The 23,739-nt window shown below is 32.6% G+C and overlaps 1 protein-coding gene across 6 annotated transcripts in view; it reads right to left on the bottom strand.

Moving 5' to 3' along the window:
• Window positions 1-23,739, bottom strand: part of LOC130448472 (complexin) — a 535,599-nt gene that overhangs the window by 15,168 nt on the left and 496,692 nt on the right. For all 6 annotated transcript variants that reach the window (XM_056785884.1, XM_056785885.1, XM_056785881.1 and 3 more), the window contains 2 exons: window positions 22,190-22,353; window positions 2,724-2,853 (listed from right to left, as the gene is read on the bottom strand). In XM_056785884.1, coding sequence (XP_056641862.1) covers window positions 2,724-2,853; window positions 22,190-22,353 — 294 coding nt within the window. The remainder of the gene's footprint in view (window positions 1-2,723; window positions 2,854-22,189; window positions 22,354-23,739) is intronic.

Here is a 23,739-nt window from a genome sequence, read left to right as displayed (position 1 = left end):
GATGAATTTTTCTAAAAATGTATGATCCTAGAGATGGTGCCAATTAAAATTTTTTCTTATGTAGTCAGCAGAATAGTTTGAGAATCACTTAAAAAAATAGAAATTTTCAGTTTTAAAAGGTTTATTCTACAAAAGCAAACTGTCATTTGACGTTAGGGATTGTATTCTACAAAAGCAAACTGTCATTTGATGTTAGAGATTGTCTTCCACAAACAAAAACTGTCATTTGACGTAGGGATTGTCTACTACAAAAATAAATTTTTATTTATAATCTTAGAGACGGTGCCAATTGAAAGTTTTTTTTATGTAGTTAGCAGAATAGTTTGAGAATTACTTTTTAGTTTGAGAAGATTTATTTCCGAATTGAACAGAGTCCGTAGAGAAGCAGTTCAAATCGAAATAAATGCAGCATTGAATACAAGTATTGTGCGTTTGCTCGTGAATGAATCATAAAATATTTCAAAAGTACCATGGATGTACCATGAGTAGTTCTTATTTAACTTGATTTATATTTTATAACAAAGTACATCAATATCTTGATTATGTTATTGGTTTAATTATCATCTTTGTATGTACTATATTTCGATTTTTGATCATGCTACATAACTGGGTTATGTACATATAATTTCACTCACTAGTCTTCAAGATATTTTCAATTTATGTCGTGTTTTATTGTGCCTCAGCTTGGATATAAAAATAACTACTTTCTAAATAATTACTTTTTCAAAATAACTCGATAAATATGAAAAAAAAAAACAAAAAATGTAGCAGAAAATATCCTATAAAACTGCTCCGAAGCAACTGTGATGTATCTGCAAGACTAAACGAAAAAGTGAGTATATTAGGTACTCGAGTCTATGACGCAGCTGGGTTTGAAGCTATAATTTTTCGACTCAAATCATATCAATTTGTAATTCTCATTTGGTGAAATTTCACATAACCTTTAAATGTACAAAGATAATGGTAGGTTTCAGTAATAGGTTCCAATCATTGTAATCCAACATTTTTTGATTATTTTGGCTCATAAAATATTGGTAACTGTATGATTTTCAAGGTTATCTAAGTATGTCTCGAGGCGTTCCTTTTCTAAGTACTTTTGGATCTAGAAAAGGGAGATTCGATGTTTAACTGAGTAACTATTTAAATAAAAGTGAAATATCCATTATAAAATGAATCCAAATTATAAAATGATACCAAGGAATAGATCCCGATGGAAAAATTTGATCTGAATAAGAAAGTGATACTTATGAGCACTGTGAACACAAAACAGATACAGAATAAATTTGGAGATCGAAGAAACTCCTATTATTGACTTAGGTGCTCTAGTTTGACAATAACGAGTCCCGCTTTTTTTACGAAAAGTTAAAACTGATTATCTAAAATATAAACGTGGTTGACCCAAAACAAAAACACTTGTCTAGAATTCAATTAGTCAGCTGGTTGATAAGAGGATTGTCAAGGAGACCTCAGCCCACTTAGGAAGCTGAAAATTATTTTTCCTGATAATCTTATTCATAAAATGGTATATTTCATCAACCCAATCCTCACCTAATCACAGTAGTCCTGCCAAAATTAAATGTACGCATTTATAGATTCAATGTACTTCACTGGAATTATGAAATACGAATGTTTTGTTACCTTTTTATCTTAGAAAAAATGTTATTTACACATGCAATGCTAGAGGTTTTAAGATTGAGCAAAAATAAAGGAAATTTGACAATTTAGCACAGCTGAAATCTTTTTGTCATAGATGATTATACCAGTACTTCGAGTATTTCAATTCAGTTTTAGAATAAGTAGCCTACAGAAAAAAAATTTAAATGATTGGAACAACTATGATAATTTATCCTTCTCCTTATGTGGACCAAAGATTTGACAAATCATCTTAACCAAACTTGTAATACAAGTGTTGAAAAATAATAATTTGAGAAATGTTTTTCATCTTTTGGAATACATCCTCATTTGAATAATATGATTTAGTACAGAATAAGCTGAGGAATTTATATATTTAGCATTCCAGGTCACTGAGTTTGTTGTTGGTAATTTGAACACATTCGGGTGTATTCTGAATATCTTCCGAACGTATCAAATGTACATGTTTTGTTCAGAATATGCTCTGAACATAAGTACACTCTTCCATGAACGATTTATGATCATCTAAAATTCTAATTTGTATTCAAAACTAGCTATGAGAATAAACACTTTACAGTTTAATTAATTGACCGAAAATTTATTCTAGTGCAACTACGTAGAAGACAGCTAGGGAGCACATGGGCCGGATTGAAAATCTTTATTTAGCTCCAAGGGTATATAGGACGTATTCTAACGCAAAAACAGCGAGTGATTATGATTAATTTCACAAGAAAATTCAAACCATACAATTTCGATTCGAGAATGCTTTTTGTATCTTTTCATGTTCACGAGATATTTTCGAAAAAGTGATAGTTCATCATTAATTTTCGACGTCACAAAATGATTTTATTGGTTTATTTGAAATCTATTAAAGCTATGTATGAATGGGGTTATTCAGTGAAAGTTTTGTGAAATTTCATATGGATATTGATGCGTTTTGTATAACATTAAACCGTGTTATTGCTCAAACAAACTCTTGCGATCTAAAGTACTATCGTTGTGTTTCCGTGGAAGCAATATGTGACATCATCTACATAACTATAAAATACTACATCTCTTTCTCATATTCCTGACTCTGCTGAAACACTCACTTGTAAATTCATCTTCGTCCGCCTCTTCTGCTTCCCGAGCTAATTCCTCGGGAGTTTTCTTCTTCCGCATAAGGGGATTTGGTTCTTCTTGAACTGGTTCTACTACTTCTTCTTTTTTCTTTATATTATACTGAAAATAAAAGAATGGTATAGCATAGATAAACATAGCTCTTGTGTGAGTTTGTGTGAAAATGAATACAGGGTCTGTTCTGAAAGTAGTAGGACCATAGATTACTGTATGAAATATAAGTTTGTTTTCAAGCAACTATAGTGTTGTTGTGAGAATTTCTGATGAATTAATCGTTCATAAACACAGCAAGGGCAAACACGATGCATAAAATCTACAATAATAAGGGTTGAGTGATACCTTACGTACCCTAAAATTGAATGTAAAAAACAGGAAAATATTTATATTTTTTAAATTTTCGAAACCATGATATAGTCGGCTCTGAGTCATTTCGGAAATCTTCTGTCTGAAACTCTTATAAATATTTTGATTATCGAGATTTTGTTTGAAAAACAATCGATTTCTGATCCTCCTAAAGAAAAAAATCAAATCTGTAGGCACAGTCAGGCGATGTTGTTGGGGATTCAATTACCCATCTTCGACCATTTGAAGTAAAGTCACTAATAGAAATATCATGTATTTAATGTTTTTACTATTTAACAAAAAATAGTATGATTTGATTCACTCGACTAAGAAATCCTCTTGTGTTGATATTCGATGCTGGTGTAGTTATCCCTAAAGGGAGTCAACCTGACTCCGTTAGGGAGTCGCTATAAAGTAACGGACTCCCTACTAGAGTCAATTTGACCCCGATTAAGATTCCATCTTCTTTCTTCTGAATTTTCACCTAATTATAACAAGAATGCTGAAATACAAATATTTACCACACGTTGTTTAGTATATATGGCGAATCACTCATTAAGCGGAAGCATATAAATTAATATGATATTTAATAATGCGACCATGTCGAAAAAATATCAAAAAAAAATATTATGTCGTAGGCTTGTCAGATTTCTTAGATGTTCAACCGGGACACTAGAATATCCCCCAGAATCCCAGGTATAGAAGCGAGCAAGATTTGTTAGAGAGGGTAGTTTATTTTAATCATATAAATAAATGCTTACTGATGATCCGATCTAGTTGTGAGCTGAAGATGAGTGATTTTGATGACGAGTTTCTGTGCTGGGTTTTGTTAGAAAAAAAAGTCCTCTTGAAGAAATTTAAGAAGAAAGCTTGGGTACATGATTTTAATTTGGATAGATCTGGAAGAGAAATGATTTGAAAAATCTTACCAAATTAATGAAGGAACTTAAATATATTCTTCGAGGTATGAAAAAGTAATTGAGTTCTCGCACAATTTGGTTATAGCGCCGGGTGTCAGATACCGTTCTGGAAACATTTTTAAGCGGCAGTCGAATCGGGAGTGATCGGAAGTCATTGGATCGGATTGGGAGTAAAGAACGACTATTGGCATCTGTGTTAAAATGCTTGATTTTCCTCCAACGGTCGAGAGTAATCGAGTCGGATCGGAACGGAAGAAATAGGCATTCAATGTAGGTGTAGCTTTAAAACAATAAATGATACAAGCACATGAATTTGAATAATACGGCTTTCATAAACATAGATCAACCGAAAGTCTACTGATCTATGTCACCAATGTATGGACTGAAGTTATAGAGAAATATGGAGAATATAGAGCAATTGCATAAATCGAAGGCTTTTGGTAATGTTCGGCATGACAACCTTCTATATTATATAGGTTAGGTTAGGTACAGTTTCGGTAGTTCAACCACTTAGACGGATTCCAATTGCACTGCATGATCGTTTAAAACTTAAGCTTGATGATCTTGAAAAACAAGGTATTATAAGGAAAATTGATAGGCCGACTGAATGGTTGAATCCTCTTGTGATAGTTGAAAAGAAAAATAAGGATTTACGCTTGTGTCTTGAATATTTGAATTTAGCAATAAAACGAGAAAGATTTTTGATTCCTTCAGCATATATAAAGAATATTTCACAGTTTCAGATATGAAAGACGGGTACTTTCAAATTCGAATTGATGAACAAAGTCAAGAATATTGTGTCTTTGGAACACCCTTTGGGAGGTATGCATTTTGTCGTCTACCTTTTGGAATTTGCTCAGCCCCAGAAGTCTTTCAAAAGCAAAACTATGAAATATTTGGTGACATTGAAGGTGTAGGTCTTTACTTTGATGATTTGATTATAACTGGCAGTAATGAAAAGGAACATGATAATAATTTACGGTTAGTTTTGGAAAGAGCACAAAAATATAATATAAAATTTAATAGAGACAAAATTCAATTTAAATCTAGAAGTGTTAAGTTTATGGGTCAAATTTACTCAAAGGAAGGTGTCAAACTGAACAGAAATTATGTGAAACCGATTCTAGAGATGCCAAAACCCAAAGATAAAACTGAACTATAACAGCTCCACTTTTGACCAGGAATAATATTGATTGGCAATGGACTAAATTGCATAATGAATCTTTAACTAGACTTAAAGATACATTAACCAATGCCCCAATTTTGTCATTTTTTTATTAAACAAAACCTATAGAAATAGACACTGACGCTTCCAAGGACGGTCTAGGTGCTGGTCTATCTCAAGAAGGTCACCCAATAGCTTTTGCATCCAGGAGCTTAACCCCCTGGGAGCAAAAATATACGCAGATAGAAAAAGAGATGCTGGCGATTTTATTTGCTACTCAAAAGTTTCATTATTTTATTTATGGATTTGATGTGAAAATCAACACTGATCATAAACCCTTGGAAGTGATCTAGCATCTATTTCTTCCCGCCTACAAAGGATGAGACTCCGCTAACTAAATTATAAAATAATTGTGAATTACAAACCTGGAAAATTTTTGTAAGTGGCAGACACGCTGTCAAGAGCGTTTTTACCAGAAACTGGGCTAAAGTTTGATCAAGAATTTAATTTTGCAGTACACTCTTTATCAAAAAATTTAGCCATGTCTGAATAGCGGAAGGAACAATTCAGGCAGGAAATCGTGAAAGATGAGATTCTGAAACAAGTTATCAACTTCCATATAAAAGGCTGGCCCAATAATAAACATCACATGTCTCATTCTTTGAGGCATTACTTTAAAATCAAAGACACCTGAGCTATGTTGATAAATTGCTGTTTTTTGGTGAGAAAATTGTTGTCCCAACTGCCATAAAGGGTGATATGCTCAAATTATTGCACGAGGGTCACTTTGGGATTGAAAAATGCATAAATCGTGCAAGATGTATATTTTATTGGCCAGGGCAATCTGTTGATATTGAAGCCTACATAAAAAAAATGCAGTATCTGCGAAATTTTTGCGAAGAAACAGCCAAAAGAGTCGCTATTACCTAACCGAATCGGCCATGGATTGGGATTAGATATTTTTAAAAATTTTTCTCATTGTGTTTGATTAATACTCCAATTGGTTGGAAACCACTCAAATTAAAGACAAGTCGGCAAAATCAGTTATTTTAGCTTTAAAATCTATTTTTTCTGTTCATGGGTCACCAGATAAAATAACTGCTGATAACGTGCCTTTTTATAGTAGAGAGTTTAAGACGTTTGCAAAAAACTAGAATTTTGAAATCATTTTGCGCAGCCCGTATTATGCACAATCTAATGGATTGGCAGAAAAAGGTAAAAATATGCTAAAAAAATGTTTGAAAGAAAACTCTGATGTACACACTGCTTTATTGCAATACAGAAATTCACCACTTAAGTATATTGGCTATTAACCTGCAGAGTTATTGATGAGCAGGATTTGCAAGACAAAAGTGCCTATCAATTCCAGTCTTTTGCACCCGAAACTCTGTGAAGACGTTTCTGAGAAACTATTGCGAAGACAGAATATTTATAGGTCTTACTATGACAAGAAAAGTGAAGATCTAAAACTTTTGGACCCTAAAACCAATGTGACGATTTTTGATCATGTAAAGAATAAGTGGGAGCCTGCACAAATTGTTTCCAAACATAGCTCTCCTAGATCTTACCTTGTGAATGATTCCTTTGGTAATGTGATTAGGCGTAATCGCATTGACCTTAAGGAATCCCTAAATGAGTATGTGTCTGAAAGCAACGAGCCTGACATAGATGAGAGTAGTGGTGAACCTTTAGTTCAGCCTGCTGTGTCACTCAAGAATGAAAAACCTTTGCTGGAGGCTCCCCCAGAATATTTATTATCCAGTCCAAAAGTTTTAGACCATGATATCAAAACCAGATGTGGTCGTGTGATAAAAAAACCGGACAAACTAAACTTATAGGAGGAGATGTAGTATATAGGTTATCAATTATATATTTATTTCATAGCTATCCCGCCACTTTTGTACGAGTCAATTAAAAGTTACAATTAATTGGCTCAACAGGCATGGGGGGTTGAGGCCAGTGTTTTGGACTTGAGAAAAGACGATTTTAGTACTCGGCTTTTGTCAACAGGTTTTAATAAATACACGTGGTGTTACATTAACAGATTAGTTTTATTTTAACAAAATAGCTCGGATCATGGTATAATACACCTTCTAAATAATTTTAGATCGTCCTGTTTGTCGTCTTCACTCATAGGCTGGCTTAATAGCTTTCTCAAAGACCGATCCATCCAACCCGCTCGCATGCCAGGGATATATGTTGTCACCTACTTTCTTTTTCCTCTACATCAACGATTTACACGACAAAACTACAAACCTGATCAATAGCACAAACAGCTAGATACGCAACAAATTACCACCATCAATACCGATCTTGATAACATCTTGAAGTGGAGTAGAAGCGATATGATTGAATTTAAAGTTAAATTTAAATTTAAATTAAAAATATTTACGCAAATTGGATTGTGGATGTTGAGATTTGGAATAATTTTCTCTGCATAGTTACGTAACCGAATTAACTTGGACCCTTCTTTAAGACCAACAAGCTATATACAACAGCTTCTAATCTTCTACAAAGTCCAGATTCGTTTATTTTTGAAGTATTGCTCGCATATTTAGAGCTCGGTACTTAAGCACGCCCTTAGGATGCTCGACTCAACACAAAAGACATCAATTCTACTTATAAGGGACGCAGAGTTGACCTGTAATTTACACAATTTAGAGCATAGAAGAAAGGTTGCTGACCTGACTCTGTTTTACTGATACTACCACGGCAAATGCTATTTTGAGCTGTCCAGCATAATCCCAACTAGAGCAGTATTTGCAAGACTTATTCGACAGGCAGTCGTGGCACATGATCACCGATATTCGTTTCTATAGAGAATGATAAGACTGTGAAATCAGTTAACAAGACAAGTCTTTCTCGAACACTACAAGATACAGAAGTTCAATATCAATATCCACAGGCATCTCCATACGGCAGGAATCATTTGAACTAGTCGAGTGTAATAGGGTTTACCCTTATGTGCTTGATTTTTGTGCTCGTTTTTCACATAAAACATCTTCCATTCGAACTGACAAGATCTGTTGAATTGGTCAGTTTTTTCCTTTTGTTAATTCTCACAGTGCATAGTCAGTGGTTTGATCACCTGTTAGTTCAATTAGATAATGATTTAGTGATTCGTTCGATTTATTTTTTCACTTGCTGGAGAAGTTGTTAGTATGTTATTTTTTGTAGTGGTACAGTGTCAAATTTTTCTGGCTTCTTTCTTTTCTTGAACTTTGTTTGAAACCTCCTTTACTAACCGGTGTTAATAAGATATTTAGCGCAAATAGAACATGAATAAAATACCCAGAAATTGGAAGAAGATCAATTGATACCACTAAATAAAAAAGAAGATTACCTATTGCTTGCATTACTTCTTTTTCTAGCTCTGATCCAATCAGTTTCTTCATTTAATTCATCTCAATTCAAACCCATACATATCACAAATCAAGAAACTGATATTTACTCCATCAAAAAGAGACGTTCAAATTACATTTTCATAGGTCAAGCCCCGGGACTCGCACCAAATCAAAAAAAAACTCAACCCTGGAGTCACGAATGGGAATGTAATACACACACTTATCACAATTAATACTTGAAAACACAGCAGTGTGTTTCTAAGAATCCAAGGTTTTATAACCAATCTAGTCCTAGAAAATACTTTGGTACTTGGTACTTTGGAGCGCGTCCTTTTTGAGTCCTATCAAAAAGATTGAGAAAATCTAGCACAAAGTTGGGGATACATTGATAAACTTTCGTAGAAACTAAAAGCTACGCCTATGATGTTATTCAAAAGTAGTCTCCTGTGTGAGGCAAGAAGAGTATTTTCTTGTTACTTTTTTTTTACAGGGTTAGAAGTAAATAATAAACGTATGTTCTGAATCAATGAATCATCGTATCATCGGCTGAATAGTCGGAAGACCATCAGGGGTTATGAATGAAGCATTATGAAGAAGTTTCCAGAGGGCTTACAAGAAGTAGAAGAAGTATCTAAATGGTTTACAAGTAATGACGGTAGCGTTTACCGGGGTTATACAAAAAGTGAATGAGTATGTGTATGCTCTATGACACTGAATCGGACGGTCAGGTGGATGACTAATAGGGGTGTTGCCGATATGAAGAAGTTTTTCTAGAGGGATTTTAAGAATTAGAAAAGTAATGACTGTAGCGCGTCTACTTGTGTTAAGCAAAAAGTAAATAAGTATGTATGTTTTCACGTGTAGAAGGTATCCCTCTCTGTCTGTCTCTCTCTAGGTATGTTTAGAAGAAGCGATTTTTTTGTGACGGGGGTTATGAGAAAAGTAAATTAGTGTAGTGTATAGGAGGCTAAGCAGTTAACTGATTTTTTTTTAAGTATACTACATTTTTTTGCCACCTAGATTATGAGCGTTTTCGTATTGGGAACGTGGCAATGAAACATCAAAGTGGACTGACTTCAATATATTTCCAAGCTTTCGAAACCTTATGTATTCATTATCTGGAACTGAAGTGGTAAAGTACCATATAAATATTTATAAATGTATAACAATAATTGAATTTACTTAAAATAATTAGTTAAGATTCGGCGGTTTTAAATTGTGAAAATATAAAATCATCAATTTCAGAAATTAATATTGAAATTTACGCTTAAAAGATTGATTAATTGAGTGCAATATTGATTTTGGTTACTACAGAATTATTATTTTCATTGGTTGGATTATGAATGACGTTGAATTTTTAAAGGTTAGATAAGGTTAGGCTGTTGTGAAAGATGTTGAATATTGATTGATTAGTTTATGAATGACATTAAATTTTCATAGTTATGAATGGAGCTAAATATTTATTGGTTCCATTATGAATGACAAATAAATTATATAGGTTAGAGTAAAGTTAAATACGAAAACGCTTTTATATATTTTAAACAAAATTCACACAAATTTGGATAGCAACCAGGATCAACATTTTAATAATTATCGCAAGTTGATTTGAATATTGATTTTTGAAACTTTGGAATTTTATGCCTATAAAAACTTTTTTTTCATCTGTGAAGTATTTAGTATGCCTTGAGTTTTTTCGTGCTCCATTTTGATTGTTGTTGATTTATTTTCCCTATTTTGGTTTGTAGTGAATATTTCTAAATTTTCATTTGTTATATGAAAATATTTAGTTTTTGTATTTTTTTCTTTTCACTTGTATCCATTCATTTGACTTAACCTGTTCTCATTGAAGAGTGCTTGATTTGTTGATCAAATATCACCTCACTTGATGTTGACGATTGTATCAACATATTTTTTGTACTTATTCACTTCATATTATCCCTTACGATGGGATATCACTATGGATAATTTTTCATAAAACTTAGATATGGATAAAATATTAATCAAATAGTTTTTTTATAAATTTTTGTTTACTCATGTAATTTCGGTTTTTGTATCATCAATAATTACTATAGAAGATCGAAACATACCACGCACTCATTTCGAAATAATACTTGTGTTGAAACAAATTGAAGAATTCCTTGGGATATAAAAAATTGTGTCAAAGTAGGATAATGAACAATCATTATGGGTGATTCTTCGCCTGGCTAGTTTCATAATAACTCTTTTCATGATCTTATAAGATGCCGTTCGGCTTGTTCGGTTTTGCTTCAAACATTTTGAATATACCTTTATTTTTTTTTATTTTGCAACAGTAGCCACTTCTAATTTATTCATTCTAACATTCGAGTTTTTCAAAAGAATTAATTTGTTATCGAACTCACACTCCAATCGAGAAATTCTAATATATTTGGTGATGTTTTTCTTTATATTCGGTTTATATTTTCTTTGCTTTTTTTATTGTGCTCGCAAAAATTCCAGTACTTTATGGATTTCCTTTTGTTATGTTAGCAAATTTTGTATGATAGATATGATAGATATAAGCTCCTTCTATTCAAATCTGTTCTCTCTACGCGTTCCTTCTTCATTAATTTCCATCTGTATTCCCGTTTCCTTCCTCATTTTATTTTTCTCCAGCAGATCTACAGCTGCCACATTGGAGTTTTAACCACACCCAAAGGACTCAACCGGTAAACCACAAGAAACAAATTGAACTCAACTCCATTAACTAAGAATCCAGTTGAGGGCAGCAACCATCCCGGATTTCCCTAGATAAATCCCAGCCTTATCTAAATTTGTTTTGGCTTTAAGATGTATAAATTCTTGTGAAAATTTCAAATTCATAGGGTTCAAAATTCAAAATTCAAAGTGACGTTGATAGAAATATGGATTTATCCGCTTTTTTTTTAAAAATTTTTAACGTTGTTCGTTAAAAAGCTGATGGCGTCCAATGTAATATTAATTGTTTACCCCATCTGAGTACTAGTTATTGATATACTTTATCTGAGACCAAACACCACTATCTCTTGTCGGGGAATTTGAGGTTATAATCTTTATTATGAATTTTAGAATTTTTGGTTTATTTTAAATATACAAAGTTTCCGATAAACATTTCGTGTCAAAACTTAATATTAGTGGGTTGTACCATTCAAACCAATCATGTTCTTATGCAAGATGGCGATCTTGATAACACTAGTTTCACACGCGAGCTTCTACACACGCATCTCCCAAAATTATATGGAAATGAGAATGAACGATTGATAGTTTCGAGAGCACGAAATTACCAGCAAAACAAAGCACCCTCGAATATTAAATATTATTCAAGTTAACTGCATGCGATTCTATAATAAATGAATACACAATTTTTTCTAGTTATTTTTAATACGTATACAGATTATTTAAAAAAGGGGTTGTCGTTTTTATTAGTACTGTAGCCGTCGTTCAAAGCGTTATAACGATCGGACGTTTATATTTATATCAAATCAACAAAAGCGACCAGAAGTTTAATTCCGTATCAGGAAATTGCCGCATAAAACGATTAACGCCGTTAGATACCATGATCACAATATTTTGCTCATTTTCTATGAAATTCCCACAATCCTTCATCATGTGGTCAAAGATTTAGAAATCTGAAACAATACTGTTCTTACTTCAGTATTTTTTTCGTCTGCTTCCTTAAGTCGGATAGATAGTTCTTTATACATTTTTGCTGACTGCAGAGTGTCAATTATTTCGAAATCTCAAAACCGAAAGCTTCAAACTTGCGGAAAATTTTTTTAATTATTTTGATTCTTTGAGCAAATGATTCAAATACGGAATACCGTTGAAGATGCAAAAGAACCATTTCTTCAGTAGTTTTAGGCTGCATGACAGCTCCTTTGTCTAGAGAGAAAATCTGCGGTGTTCCACAGTTGAGTACATCTAGATTATTAAAGCAATGAAATTCCATTTCAAATGAAATTTCTATTTATGGAAAATCCAGAAAGCAAACGTCAATGAATTAGAAACGAAAGTATGTAATAGAAAGACTTCTTCAGTGATTTCAAGCTGCAAGTCAGTTCATTTGCCAAGAAAAATAATCTATTTTTTGGATAAGTTTGATTCTTAAACCTTGAACCTTAAAGGGAGTCTGTCGTGAAGCTTTCCATCTTCTACGGTATACCGTATTTGTGTGAAGAATTTCGAATATAGGCTATGATTAGAGTCCTGAATATGGGCTAGATCTGAGACAAAAAAAGCGCCTCCACTGAGATCTTATACTCAAATAGAAACATCTTGAATGAACCAACATATTACAGCAAACCTTCATCTTCCGAAACCGATCTGACCAGTCTAGATGATGTATCTATTTATGACAAGTCCCGTTAACAAAAAAATCGGAATGTATCTAAAAGAGGTAAAAAAGCCACCAAAATATTCATATTAAACAAATTTATTCAATCGTAGCTATAATTCCGAAATTATGGCATTTAGGATTTCTAAAAATACAAGATATATAGATCTATTTGAAATAACACAGTTCGTTATTTTTCCGATTTTTCCGTAAAAAAGGAAAGATTTGACAACAATGTGTCGGCTGTGTCAAAAGACTCTTGAAGAAGTTAGTCTAGACCACTTCCATGCATAAACAAAATATTGCGTTACCATATCAACGAACAATAACTTATTAGAAGTGTCAGTGTAAAGTTTGATGTCAAAAAAGTGAACCAGTTACACAATAAATTAAAAGAAAAAATATGTCAACAGAAATTGTAAAAATCGAAAAATTTAAGTATCGAGCCATCATCAAGTATCTGTATTTAAAAGGGTTAAGAGCAGATTTACGGAGATATGCTTAATATCCTTGTTGAACAATGTCCTTCGTATGCGACCGCGAAAAATTGGACTGCAAGCTTTAAAAGAGGTGAATTTTCCATTAAAGATGATGACAGATCGGGAAGGCCAGTTTCTGTATCAGTCCCCGAAAATATCGATGCTGTTCATGACATGATTGGGCTAAAACGGATATCTGAAGCACTGAATGTTTCATACGAACCCGTTCATCTTATAGTTCACATCAATCAATTTGGACATGAGAAAAATTGCCGCAAAATGGATCCCAAAATGTTTGAAGGTTGACCAAAAGCGTGCAAGGGTAGAAGATTCGCGTTCTATCTGATCGCGCTCGATTTGAAAACGATGTAGACTTCTTAAACCAAATTGTTACTACGGATGAGACTTAGGTACATTTCTACGATCCAAAAACAAAGCAACAATCGATGGAATGGCGACACTCTAGTTCTCCAAGATCTAAGAAGTTTCGTGTCCAAAAATCTGCTGGAAAAGTTTTTGCTCCAGTTCTTCGGATTTGCTATTAATTTTTTGGATAAGGGTAGAACAATAACTGGAGATTACTATTCAACATTACTGATCACTCTACGGGTAAAAATCAAAGAGAAAAGACGCGGAAAGCTATCCAAAGGTGTTTTGTTTTTGCGGGACAACGCCCTGCACACAAATCTCATGTTGCCATGCAAAAAATTCGTGATTTGAGTTTAAATTACTAGAACACCCCCCTTTTTCACCAGTTTTGGCTCCGTCCGAGTATCATCTCTTCCTCAACTGAAAAAAAGGTCGTAAATTTTCTTCTAACGAGGAGGTAATAAAAGCTGTGGAGGTCTGGTTTGCAAAGCAAGAAAAACATTTTTTTTGGAAGGTCTAGAGACGTTGCAGGTTCGCTGAAATAAATGTATCCAATTAAGAGGAGAATATGTTGAGTAATAAAATATTTTGACATTCAAATTTTGTTTGGTTCTATGGTAGACTAAGAATTTTTCAATATATCCTCGTACATAAAACCCACTCTCTATATTGTCATCATCAAGAGCGAGAAAGTATGTGGAGTTTCAAGTCAATCTTGATTTGAAGTGAGTGAGAAATGTATTAGAAAATTTCATTTAAACTAACAGGCAACATAACAAGGTATGTTAGGTATGTGTGGTGGAAAGTTTCGTTTTCTTATCATCAGAAGAATGAAAAAATAAAATCATGATATATGATACAACCATCATTGTTAATATTACATAAAAATATCATGTTATTATTTTTGTAATATAAATGAAATATTATCTTTCACAAAAAAAGACGCAGCATAAATTATTTCTGATGTTTTGCGTATACCAAGCTAAGTAATATATTCATGCATCTAAATGTTCTTGATTTTAGGTCTCTTCTGTTTTAGAATCAGTTTTTTAATAATTTTTGGAAGAAAGATAAAATTTGAGGTTTCGACTTTTCTTTAAGTCTTTATCAAAATATGATATTGACACTGACAATTTGCGTATTTATATTAATCAATAGATCATCTAGAACATGAACATCAAAATAAGAATAAAATCAAAATAACATTTCTTCATACCAAAACAACATACACATACCAAACTTTGTTGAATTTAGATTTCCATACCCATCACTCATCATATTTCGTGAAATACCGATTGTAATGTGATAAAAGTTTTCGCAATTTTATATGAAAAGTGTGAGAAATACATGAGATGAATCTTACGAAAATACATTTTAGTTTAATAGAATGTGTTTCCTCTGTTGAGAAAACATAAATACATTAATAATTTCATAAGAATATACAGGGTGTCCCACGACGAGTTTAAACTATCTGTATATGACAAAATACTTATAGTAGAATAATAAAAATTGTCTCCGGCTCTACCGGAAGTCGACTGTTTGTTATTTTAAATGGAACACCCTTTATATTAATAAATTTTTGAAATATACGTTAAATTTTAGTATACTTTTGTCTTAAAACTTTTTTTCGAAAAATTCATACTTTTAGAGTTATTAATTTTTTTGTAAAAAATTTGACCATTGCAGACCCTTATAAATTTTTACGAGAATATCCTTGAAAATATGTAAATGGTTTCTATTCGGTTGCTTTTAGCAAGATCATTTAAACCGAGTGTTGCATAACTTTGTTACAAACTAAATATATCTTTTTTTAAATGAAAACTTCTGTTACTATACGATATCAGAATTTTTCATTTTGTTTTAATGCCTTCTATATAGGGTTTATATAAAAATAGTAGATAAAACAACTCTCAGTTAGAATAATTGGGTGGACAAGAACTTAACCTTCCACTTTCCTTGTGCTTCGGAATGGAATACCCTGTTTTTTATCGCACGAATAGATTTTTCGAATATAAAAATTAGTCACAGATGGAACATCAGCATTTACAATACATACTTGAATTTTTTTTTGTATTGTATATGAATTTACAAATAAAATCGACTATAGATCAAGTTCACAAGATAACTAATATTATTGAGAAATCGCTAGAAGAGAAAAACGTGAACTCCACTGTTTTTTTTGACGTAATTCAAGCTTTGGACAAAGTTTGGTATCAAACACTGAAATATAAAATGGATCTACTACTGCCAAAAAGTTTTCAGAATTAGTAACTGATACTCCTGAGATGCAGATATGGAAAATTAGTTATAACTTCTTAAATACCCCGTAAAACACCTGACCCTATATTATTGTAAAAGAAAAAGTCAAGTTTATTCCTAATATGTAATAAAATATAGAGTGTTTCATTTGAAAAAATGTAATTTTGATATGGCAGAGCAATCTGGAATATTTTGTAAGATTGTAAATAATTTTACAATGTGAAGACTATAATACCTCAAATTTTCGAATTGATATATGGCAAACTGTATACCCGTTGTTATAAAGAGTCCGTATGCAAACTCTACAAAAAATTTGGGCATTACTTTGGATTCGAAACTACGATGGAAGTCTATGTCAAAAATAAACACAGAGCTTAACATCAAGTTTATAAAAGTGAATTGGGTACTTGGAAGGAATTCTACTCTATCAATAAACAATAAAATAATGTTATATAAAATCAAATCTTGAAACTGATATGGACATATGGTATTCAGCTTTGGAGATGCGCCAGTCAAAATAACTTACTTATAATATAGAGATTTCAGAACTAAGTATTAGGTAATGTAGTTAACGCTCCTTGGTACATATAGCTCCTGGACATTGCCGACAACAATGATTTATTAAGAAAATTCGAAAGAAAGAATCCTTTTGGTTGAGTGTGTAAGTGTAAGTGAACGAAAAAAACTGCATTGAATGTAGAAAAATATCTGATCCTAAGGTATGAATAGACTAGATTGGTTATCTTAGTCTCATATACTAATTTAGGTAACACAAAAGTACTTCTTCTTCTTCTTATTCAATTTTAAGATATCATGATATATTAGTTTTGAAGGTTCCTCTGTATCAGTTCCTTGGCGGTGGGCTGCCAGCTGTCCATCCATATCTAAGGTGGTCGTCCGGCTTCTTTTTTCCATATTGGTTTCCCTTCAAGTACGATGCGTGGCAGTCTATTCTCTTCTTCTCACGTGGGCGTACCAGTATCATTTTCTTTGTCTTCCCCATCTTACAATATCTTGCAGTCCACATTGTTTCCTGATATCAGTGTTCCTGATTCTATTTACTCTTGTTTTTCCCACTATAGTACTGAGCATTTCGACTACATTAAGCATGCTTTTCGTTTTGTTGGTTCCTCTCTGATTTCTCTATTCCGTATGTCATAATTGGCCTGATACAAGTCTTATAGATTCTAACTTTGCCTTCCTTTGTTTATCTGTCTTCTTAGATCCTCCACTGGGTCGTGATAACTCGACAGGTTCATAACCAGGTATTTAATTTGTGAGACTTGTTCGATGATTTTGTCCTGAACTACCAGCTTATATTGCACGGGCTCTTTAGTAAAGGTTATGATTTTCATTTATTATTTGGTGATGATATTTAGTGATAATAGTTCCTCTATAATTCTGACCATTAAGAGTTTGAACAACAGAAATGGGCTGAGGCTGTCGCCTTACCTGATGCCTCCTGTTGTTGGTATCTCTTCCGTATAAGTGTCTCCTGCCTTTACTTTGGTCGTGTTATTCGTATTGAGACTGCGGAATGATAATAAATACACTGTAAGGAAATTTTAATAAAAGGAATTCTTAATTTGCAATAGGAAATCTTAAGGAAAGTTTTAACGGGTCAATAATCGATCTTTTTCCCTTTGAAAATTCAAACTGGTTACCCACATAACAAAAAACCTGCAGGAAAATGTGACGTGTTAGAGTATTTTACACTTTCAGGTTGAAGGAAATAGTTATTTGTCCAACACAGTATTTCAGCCGCGGCGTACACAACACGCATCCAAAACTTTTTCAATTACACTGAGGAGAGAAAATAAATAATAGAGACTTATACATTTTATTTATTGAACAATATAATGTACTTAATGATATTTGCAATATCAATATTAATTTATTGATTATTTGCAAAAAGTATGTTGATTGTACCTCCAGGAAAATTATTAATATATTTGGATTGGATGGAGATGGAATATATATATATATATATATATATATATATATATATATATATATATATATATATATATATATATATATATATCTACTAGATTTTGATAAAATCTCATTTGAAATGTTTGTAATTTCGGTACAATTTGTAGATATGTTTGTGTCTTCGATAGAATTTGTTCATTGATTCGTATTTGTGGTAGAAGAAAGTTATGCAAAATCATCGAAATGAAACTGTCACCTGTCAACATTGAAGTGGCTAGGGTCACACTTAAGGAAGTTAAAGTTGTCTACTCCAGAGTGCCAGAAGTGTTTTGCAGTACGGAACTGTCACTTTCACTACATGGAACACTCAAAACGTAACTTTCGGTATGTGAATGAATACAGAACGAACAACTTCCAGATAGCGTCGTCTAATAAAATAATTGTTTCGGGGTATATGTAAACATAAAGTATGAATATATAAACTAGTGTAATAAATAGATAAGATAATGAGTGTTTAATTGAATAATTCAATGCAATTATTCCATCACTTGTTTTCAGTAACTTTGGCACCTATTTTGTATCATTTTATAATTATCAAAATCTATAAGGAAATAAAATTGGAATGGTGAATTTATACAAACTATAGTCTGTGAGATGATTCAAATTAAAATTGATTGTATATTTTCAGCCTTTAATCTTCTTTAAGTCAAAGTTAAAAACAAACAAAGTTCCTATTTTTCTTTCGTGAAAAATAAAAAATAGCAGCGTTAGCGTTTTAATATCTTACATCTTTGCAGTTTTTATTAGCACTCGACCTTGGTAAATTTTAATCAAAGGTGGGGAGAGAGTATCTGTTTTTGTCTTAGCTAGTAAAAAATCGTGATGAATAATACCATTTATTGTAGGATAGTCTTTAGCACATCCTTTCAACTTAAATTCAAAAAGGAACATAAAGAGATTACTAATCTGAAAGTACATTTTATCTTTCTTATCTGTGATTTTTCCTTTTGCTTCTGTGATATTTTCCCATTTCTTGAAATCTAGAAATAGTCAGATGATGTAACCTCATGAACAGTGGACTTATTAAACCGTGATGAGTTTTGCAAAATTATATTAGTTATTTTATGAACATCAAAATTGCGGTTATATTTTTTTAGAGTCTTAGATATTTTACCGAAATCCCTGTCACACGGAAAGAAACTGTGGCCGCGAACAGGGAAATACTGAGTGACCTTCTGGAAACGACCTGAATCTGTCAGGTATAACCAGAACCTTGACACCGTTTGGTTTTTGTTTTGACTTAAACAAAGTTGGAATTTCTGAAACAGTTGGCGATATTCATACTGATTACACTGTTTACACCACCAATACACCAACACTCACAATTACACTGTCTGACGCACGTTTCGACGAGACTGAAGACTGTTTACACCACCGCTACACCAATACTCACAATTACACAGTCTAACGCGCGTTTTTAGATTTTAGTTTACCTTCAGTCTATAAAGACGATAGCTTGGTTATCGAAACGTCTAATTCTAAGTGTTGGTTTCGTGGTTGAGTGAACAGTGTATTCAGTTTGGCTTGAACAATTACTACTGAACAGACGAAACTTAGTGTATTGGCTTGGTACTGGAAAAGAACAAACCTCATTAGGACTTTTTCGTGCTACACCTTCGTGGTACAAGAATAATGTATCGTTACTCTTAAGATTAACTGACAACTGTCTCATGTAGTATACTTGCTGAACGAAAATTGTAGGAATAGATATAGTTTTCATGTGATCGAATGCTAACGACAAAATATGTTTTTCGTCTTTACCTTCTTGTGACTGTTCGTGCTGCAGTTCTGAATGAAACTTTTTACTTCTTGATTTATGTACCATAAGCTCTGCAACTGCCGCTCGTTTAGCTACATTATTTAAAGTAGGACTCTTAATTTTCACATTTACTATAAACATCAACTTGCGGGCGACCAAATGGATAATTGGAATTGTATCTATAATATTGCCAATAAAATAATTTGCTTACTATAGACCTAACGTCAGGATGTTTTTGCATGTACAATCGCCACATCGTTCTAATATTTAGATCGGGTGATAAATAATAGCTTTTACCCTTGTAATGAGTCCAGAAATCAAACAATAGAATCCATAGAGGAAATGGAATTACGCCTTACAAAAACTCTCTTGGATTTGCCCATTTTAAAATAAAACAATAAATGTAAATGCTGATATGACCTATTTCCAGTCATTTTAAAATCACAAAAACAAATTCTTTATTTTCAATATCAAAATTTATGTAGTAACCATCATAGATAAGTATAAAATGATATACAATTTCCTCATATTTCATTCTGATATGGAATCATTATTGGAGATAACCTGGAATTTTGTTATTAATTATTACATATTCTGTGGGTATCAGTCTTGTTTACTGTGTTTTCTAATTCACTTTCGATGGAAGGCTTTGAATTCTATCAATAAAACTAACCGATCCGTGGTAATAAATAATGTATTAGTTCCGTCTACACGAAATAGCTTTCAACAAATCTTCTATACTGACCAATTCGCATGGTGTTGACTGTTTGCTGGATGTCAATAATAAAACGTGCTTGAGTTACTTCAACTTTTATTCCAAATTTAATGGAGAATTAAAATAAATTTTTTTATACAAATCACAGTTACTACCATTGATATGTTCCAATGTTATGAAAAAAATCAGATTAACTCAAACTCTCTTCCAAATAAATTAGTAATCGAAAATACTCGACAGCTTTTTGGTAATTTTTCAATCGATCAATAGACATAATCTGCTACCTACATCAAAAAATTTATCATAATGATTAATGCTTTGACAGTTTTTACTTCCATAAAATATTTTTCCAACCAATCTTCTTGAATTTTCTCATTAAAATCGCTGCATGAATTAAATCCTTCAGGTTTTCAAAATCTTTTTTTTATATATAAAATATAACCAAGAATATGCGGAGGAACCGGAAACAGCGAAGAGTAATCACGCTTGCGACTGGTCGAGGCTCGGTATGCGTATATTTCACCGGCATGGTCCCGCTTTATTTTACCAACGTCGTCTGAGCAATGTTAGTAAATAAATTACCAGCAAACACGCTCTGTTTGTATAATTAGGGAAATCCTGCCTACGCATTATGATTCAACGGAGTGGGCATAATGCCTAGATTAGTCGTACAAATCTTAGATTTAAAAATATGAATAGAAAAGAAAAAGAAATAGGACCAATACTGAATAATGCTTCATGGGAACATATCATAAATACCAAATTTGCAAAATATGATATTCGACAGACTGAGAGATCTGTTAATATCCGGTTTAAAGAGTTCGTAGTTCATTTGAAATATGGACGAATCGAGTGTTGTCAATCACGCTGTCAGTTTTAAAATGTATCTAATTATGAATTGGAATAGTTGTAATGAAAACACGAAAAGTTAAATCCTTATAGCCCACTCTGTAGTTAAAAAATGAAATTGAAGATTTCCGCTACGGAGGTTTTTCTGCTGGAATTAATTTCGCGAGAGAATGGAAAATTTGAAGATAATAACTTGGTTATCGAAACTAGCATCAGATAGTGTAGTTGTGATTGTTGGTGTAGTGGTAGTGTAAACAGTGTGTTCAATATGAATACCACCAAACGGTTCTAAACATTTCAACTTAATCTACAAAAGCTCCTACAACGTCCTTTGCATAATGAGCCATTTCTGGCCACAACACAATATTTCCTTTAGGATGCTTTTTTTGAGCTACATTAATCCGCATACAACTAACTTATTCATATATTTTGGTTACAGAATTTTCAGGAGGACACATGTAGGCTGAAGATCAACTACGAGAAATATATCTCCAACCATACCAACATTTTCGAGTTGAAATTTTTGTGACTTTTGAAATACACGTTTGAATTTACTGCCCTGTCTCTCTGATAATAATAACTCTCATTATTCGCTGTTTCACTCCCGTAAAAAGTGAAATATGACAAGAAAATGATTTCCACATCTTAAGTGGGGAAAACTCGTAGTCACTGAGACTTTTAAGTTCTAATTTTCGTTGCTCAGAATATTGTGGTGCCGATTTTCTTGATTTTTGAACTTCATTATGTTCCATTAATGAATTTCGTTTCAAAAATTGGAATATAGAATAAATCTCTAATAAATGTGAACATGAAGAAAACAAGAAAACCACGTCTACAAAAGCTTGTTGTTTGGAATGTCCACCTCGCAGGAAATATAATTGAAATACAACAATCAGGTTTTACGTGACGTACCTTATCCCTGATTTCTTGCCTCATCTTTTCCCTTTCTTCTTCCATTTTTCTGTGTTTTTCCTTCCTTCTTTCTTCTGCTTCACGGATAGCTTCCAGCCGCTCCCTTTCGGCCTCTTCCTCCTTTTCTTTGTCGTCTCCATCATCACCATCACCACCCACCGCTCCTAAAACAAAAATAAAACGTGTTACTTATTTGATTCTACAGATTCTGGGATTCATACAGTGAGTTACTTAAACATATAAATTCATTCCCCACGTAATTATGCCTTTAATTGAAAAATCCCGATACTCTTTTGCATTAGAACCCTGTATACATTCATACGTTGATTAGTTAATCCACTTTACGAACGAAATATTCCTGTGAATAAACAGGCCGTGACGTCTAAATGCTCATCAGAGCCTCAAATGGAGCGTTGCGTCGCCAAGAAGTCGCCGAACGGATTCAATAGTACAGAAAATATTCAATTCTCATAAAATCCTATGCTTTTCCTTGTTACATTACATCCTCGTAAATTTGTTGTGCAGTTCAATTGGATCTGCAAACATATTTATTAGCATTTTTAACGAGTTTTATATTACGAGGGTGTTTGGAAAGTTTCTAGCCTAAACATCAAGATGGTATTAATATAATTATGAATATGAATATGAATATGAATAGTTATTTACATTATAAGTACGGGAAGTGATTTAGTACGGTTATGAGGCGGATGTTTAGGGACGAGGCGTCAAGAATATCTAATCGAATACCGTAATAATAACTTCACTGACGTATATTGTAATATATTTTTTTTATATTGTGAAGTTGACTATACGATAATTGAGAGAAAGGATTCGAAAACACAAAAATTTCAGTGCAAAACTCTGTTATCTTCAATTTTTATCAAGTTCATATCGATAGCCTCAATATTTTGATATCCAGTTCAATCGAGTTTTGCGATTTTACAAATAAAATACTAACTAACTCTAAACAAAAAGTAAGTAACTGAGAATTATTATCTGACTTTCCAAACGTGAAATCATGCAAATAGTAAGTTAATTCTAGAATAAATTCCAATTGGGCAAAGTTTAGACATGTACAACGACCTAATTTGCGCGAACTTTGATATTGTAGTTAAAAGATGTACTGATAGTTGGATAATTAGTACTCGTATATTCACAAAATTTACTTAGGCTCACATTTTAGTAAATTCTACAACGAAACACATACAACTTATTTTGCGTTTTTGGAGATTTTGATTATTTTCTAGGTTTCTACAGATTCAAATACAGTGCTTTTCAGATAAAAGTATCCACCTTTAATAACTTTTGTAATACTGGTATTTAGAAAAAATCCAAAAACACGTCAATTTATGTTGGAAGGGGCAAGCATTATGGCTTATTTAAACTTACTGGAAAAGCCACCCCCTCACCCCTAGCCGTATCCCCTTTATTTTTTTAAATTACTTGTCATATTTTTTATGTAAAATTTGGATACTCCTCTTTGAGCTGATTTCAAAAATGTATAATACTTGTAGGTTAAAGTGGTTAGTTTATGAGATAAACAATTTTTC

The sequence above is a fragment of the Diorhabda sublineata genome, chromosome 8 (genome assembly GCF_026230105.1).
Source record: "Diorhabda sublineata isolate icDioSubl1.1 chromosome 8, icDioSubl1.1, whole genome shotgun sequence".
Lineage (NCBI taxonomy): Eukaryota > Metazoa > Arthropoda > Insecta > Coleoptera > Chrysomelidae > Diorhabda > Diorhabda sublineata.
The sequence above is the reverse complement of the archived record's forward strand: the minus strand, read 5'-3'. Positions and strand labels throughout refer to the sequence as shown.